This window comes from Temnothorax curvispinosus, unplaced genomic scaffold, assembly GCF_003070985.1.
Source record: "Temnothorax curvispinosus isolate PA1 unplaced genomic scaffold, ASM307098v1 QBEX01011450.1, whole genome shotgun sequence".
In the NCBI taxonomy this organism is placed as follows: Eukaryota; Metazoa; Arthropoda; class Insecta; order Hymenoptera; family Formicidae; genus Temnothorax; species Temnothorax curvispinosus.
Window position 1 is genome coordinate 722 of NW_020221230.1, and position 5,277 is coordinate 5,998.

General features: G+C 37.5%; 1 protein-coding gene across 2 annotated transcripts; it reads right to left on the reverse strand.

The window, feature by feature from the left end:
- Positions 1-865: 865 nt before the first annotated feature.
- Positions 866-3,105, reverse strand: LOC112461487. Of its 2 annotated transcripts, XM_025026746.1 has the most exons (3): positions 2,359-3,105; positions 2,103-2,277; positions 866-2,022 (listed from the first exon to the last, which is right to left on the reverse strand). In XM_025026746.1, the coding sequence occupies exons 1-3, from the start codon at positions 2,585-2,587 to the stop codon at positions 1,971-1,973; spliced, it is 456 nt and encodes a 151-aa protein (XP_024882514.1). In that variant the 5' UTR covers positions 2,588-3,105; the 3' UTR covers positions 866-1,970. The 2 variants fall into 2 exon arrangements, with proteins under 2 accessions (XP_024882514.1, XP_024882513.1); XM_025026745.1 differs by having other exon boundaries at positions 866-2,277.
- Positions 3,106-5,277: the final 2,172 nt, after the last annotated feature.

Consider the following 5,277-nt stretch of genomic DNA (forward strand, 5'->3'; position numbering starts at 1 on the left):
AATCTGGATTCCGCTCAGAGTTGAGCGAGAAGCGTGGATACCGCGAGTCGTAAAGTCGCGGGAGGAAGGAGGATGAAAACACTCGGAACACAGATTGCACAAAGAAATATATAGTCTTTATTTCAAGAACGAAAAAGACGCGAGGGGGAACAACGGATCGCCGCGGATTCGGAAATCTTCTGAGTCGTTCGTAATTTTCTGCCAGGTATCGCGAACGGAAATCTTGTCTCAGCTTCTCGCATCGAAGCCTCTCGCGAAGCGGAGATCTTGTACGCGTCGAACGGAAATCTTGAGCGCGCGGCAGAAGAACGATCGCGAGCGGAGCACGACCGGAAGTTTTCGGACCCCTCGCTAAGTAGCACACTTAAATATATAAGGAACTTTGATACGCACTTTAAGACAAAACGAGCGAGTAGCGATTCAAGCAGCGATTTAAGAGGGAGAGAGCCGTGCTGTCTTTAGACGAGGATTGATACGCTACAACTTTTGGCTATTAGTTCTAGCTCATGACTTGAGGCTAGGAATCCTCAGCAACGACTGACTGTCCGGCGATCGAATTCGTCGTTTACTCACGAGGGTTGTTTTTCAGGAACAAACGCGCGATGAGAGCTGAATCGCGATTCGTCCGTATGGTCACATCACGCGTCAAAACAGCTGTTTCCGTGCTCCGACAAATAAGGGAGCACTCTCGTAACGCGTGATCGCGATCGATGGGCTTCGAGGGCGCGGGGATCGCGGGGAACGTATATTTCGCACCAGTTCGACAGAGCTTGAACAACATAAACATCGGTATTTCTCGATGTTAAATATAATAATGTTTTCGAGCCGATGTTTCGCGTAGGAAAGTTCGACGGATCTCGAACAATTAGTATTACCTATACATGTATAATTAAAACATTTTTAATACATTCCTTATCGCTTTCGATGAAGGTCGGAAAGATACATTATTATAAGAATAGTTCATAACCTTAATCTATATTTTTATAAGCATGCCCGCAAAATTAAACTCCAATATTGATAGATTAGTATTAATTTATGAATTAATTTGATGACAATATGAAAATGACAATATAATAATGGAATTACTTTTGTCGATTCTTAACATATTTTTCATTGATAATAGACAATAATTCCATTATGCACTCCAGGTGCCTTTCAACAGGCACACTTGCACTCTTGCGCAACGACCCTCACCCACACCCTCGCCACCTACATTTAGGTCTCTTGCGCAACGACTCTCACCCACACCCTCGCCACCTGTATTCAGGTTATCTGAAGCTTCGGGGTCACCGTGGAGCAGTGAAAACGATTTGTTTCTAAGTACAGAATTTTTTCGTAATAATTGACCTAGATTACACCGATCGTTTGGTACGCGTACCAAACGGTTGGTGTAAACTAAGCCATTATGAAAGAAAATTAAAATTAATTGTTGATCATGTTTGATTTTTTCCGTAAATGAATCTGATACTTCAGATAGTCGGAGCTCACGTATTAAAGAGGAAGCTTTAGTCTCGCCAGGTGCGAGCCAGAGCTCGCCATCTGAAATCGCTGTTCTACAAGCCATACAGGAAGCCGGCTTTAAATAAAAAAGGATTATACCTCCGCCGGATAATTTTGCCGTTAAGAAGAAGAAAGATGACGATTTGCTCAGTCAGGCAATCATAAACCAAACAAAGCAACTGTCCTCAGTGACAGATAAGTTAAGTCATTCCTATGCAGTCATAAATCCTAATTCAATTCTTGGCGCTGTCTCCATTGACAAGGTCATCGTACAAATCGTTTTCACTGCTCCACGGTGACCCCGAAGCTTCAGGTAACCTGAATACAGGTGGCGAGGGTGTGGGTGAGGGTCGTTGCGCAAGAGACCTAAATGTAGGTGGCGAGGGTGAGGATGAGGGTCGTCGCGCAAGAGACCTAAATGCAGGTGGTGAGGAAGAGGGCCGGGTAAACCTTGATGCGGCTCCGCCAGCTTAAAATTTGGTCACAGCTGCAGTCTTCTGAATATTGTAGCTACTTGACGTTCTGGAAAACAGATCAAAACATGATGTGACTCAGTTTTGTCAAAATATTTGTATACTACGCACATGAAACAAAACACATACTTGCGTCCAACGATGTGATCTGCCAAAAACAAACAGTCTTCGTATAACGGCCATGTAGACACGTATGGTGCCTTCGCTCCTCGGCCTGATTTACCCTTTAATGAAGCAGCCACCTGTCGCCTTTCTTTCCCAAAACGTTGGCGAATATTGTAAAAAAGTTTGGAAGCCTTTGGTCCTAAAATCAAACAAATATCAACCTGCTGGCAGAGCAACCTAACTAACCTCTTATGTCACAAAATATAAAATGCTCAGCTACCTGACATGGGCCTTGAGAGACACGATCCTAAGCTCTGCCATGCCAAATCCTTGTCAAATCCTTTCCCACAATATTCCTTGCTTGATTTGGCGTACAAAGCCGGGTTACTTTGTACCAACTGAATCAGCTCGCGCTTATCCAACCACTCCAGATCCTCGTCATCGTCCTCGACATAGTCGACATATTTTTCTAAGTCGGCGACGTTTTCGTCAACTTCTTCATTCGACATGATTATCTGACTGATGAAAATGAGAAAATAGAGACGATAGCACACTGACGATACAGAATAGAGCAACTCGAGCAAAGATTATGCAGACAGACACGATGAACAATGTGACTTGTATTCAGATTTACATGTGTACCTCTGTCTGCTGTCTATATATATATATATACATATATATTTGTTAAAACGTAACTAATTCCAAATAATAATCGGAACAGAGAGAAGTATACACGTGGCGTGGATCTGTCTGCAAGTCACATCGTTCGTTGTGCTGCTTTCGAGAGGCTGTCGTCGTCAAGTTGCTAGAAGTTTGAATCACGTAAATAAGTACGTTGTGAATCGTTCGTCGTGCCTGCATGGTCTTCGCTCGAGTTTATTATACGAAAGTCCTCGTGCTATCACAGTAAGTATATTCATACATATATATATACCTATATATTTGTTAAAACGTAACTAATTCCAAATAATAATCGGAACAGAGAATTTACACGTGGATCTGTCTGCAAGTCAAATCGTTCGTTGTGCTGCTTTCGAGAGGCTGTCGTCGTCAAGTTGCTAGAAGTTTGAATCACGTGAATAAGTACGTTGTGAATCGTTCGTCGTGTCTGCACGGTCTTCGCTCAAGTATATTATACGAAAGTCCTCGTGCTATTACAGTAAGTATATTCATACATATATATATACATATATATTTGTTAAAACGTAACTAATTCTAAATAATAATCGGAACAGAGAATATACACGTGGATCTGTCTGCAAGTCAAATCGTTCGTTGTGCTGCTTTTGAGAGGCTGTCGTCGTCAAGTTGCTACAAGTTTGAATCACGTGAATAAATACGTTGTGAATCGTTCGTCGTGCCTGCATGGTCTTCGCTCGAGTTTATGCGAGTAAGTATATTCATACCTATATATATATATATATATGTATATGTAAAACATATAATTATTGTGTAGCACGTAATGCAATAATTAAATTATTTATTTCAAACAAATAATTTGTAAAATAAGTAATTTATCTGAGATTATTGTTTATTATTAAAAAAATTCGTGATTATTTTCTATTAATTATTAATTTTGAAATAAGTAGTAATTTATTTTTTACAAAATACTTATTATTTTTACAATAAAAAATTTATTTCTTTTTTTTAATAAAAATAAATTTATTTCTTTCACGTAACTAATCATTTTTCTTTTTTTTTTTTAAAGATGAAAGAGAGAAAAGGGAGAGAACCGAGAAGAAGAAAAGAAGCCTCATATGGAGAAGAGCGACAGGAAAGGCAGAAAGAAAAATCAGTGATCCTAACGAATAGGAAGCTCTGGATAGATGGGAAGAAGGTGAAATGGGATGAGGAGAGAGGTACATGGAGGAGGATCTGAAGGCTTTTTACGAGGAAGAGATATTATTGAATATAAATATTATAAATGTTATTGAATTGTTGTAACTACTTTCTACAAATCCATATATTTTATTTTTGCATCGTATTATTGATTTTATTGTTAATAATAAAAATATTATCAATGTATGTATATCCATATAAATATATATATACATATATATATATATAAGCAATTCTTACTATTTTGTATGCACAACAATAAATAAATTAAATAAGAAATAGCTTGATCGAAATATATTGATATTTATTGTAATATAATTACTTATTTCTGAAAATAAATATTATTTCTATGAGAGTCGTAAATATTATTTTTATTTCTCAAGATATTGTTTGTACGTGTGGTGTATGTGTGTGCGTATGTGTGTGTGTGTGATAGATTTCTTTCTATAGACGGCATAAAAAAATCAAATAATATTATGAGCACGAAAAAATATACACGAAGAATTTATTTTGAGAATCAGAAATATTAAAAAAACGCGACAAAGTTTTTTTCCCTCCGGATAAAATTCCAACGTGCGCTTCTAAGTTCAATGCGCATCCTTTGCTAAACAAATGAATTCATACACGTTTTGCTGCCAGATTTTTATTGACGTGATACAGACTGGTGTACATCTGAGCCTCAATAAAGCGCGAGTTTAATCGTAAATCAATTATGCAAAAGATCTTAGATCTTATATTCGTCAATAAAGTTATAAAATCCGCAAACAATGCAAAATTTGCGCATAGTCCCTCGTGATCGAATATTATATAAATGCATCGCGTCGCTTCGCTAATGATCGGATAAACACTTTCTCGAAAACGCAACAAAATATTTGCTCCACGAAATAAGCTCGCACAAATCGCATGTGACAAAACTGAAATTCAGCAATTATATGTAAAATCAAAAGCTATAAATTAGTTTTTTGTTTTGAACAAGAGAAGTTAAGACACGTAGCGATAAAATTGAATGAATTCCCAACACGATAAAGATAAGCTTAATAATTTTCTTCTACGGTTTTCGTTTCCTTTTTAAGAAATAGAGATGTTAAAAAAAAATCAATATAAAGTAATATGTAACAAAAGTTTCTCTTGGTGTAAATTTTCAAAAGGAGGAAAGCAAGTTTGAAAAAATAATATGATGAATCAACATTCTCTGAATACATATTAGAAACCATTCAATTTTTTTCCTACGCGTTGTGGAAAATATGACGGCTCCGTATAATTGTTAATTACCGCGAGACATATGCTAACGAACCGTCGTAAGCAAATTCCTCGAAACGTTCGCTACAAGAGAAAACGAAAACAATTTTGGGACAAGAAC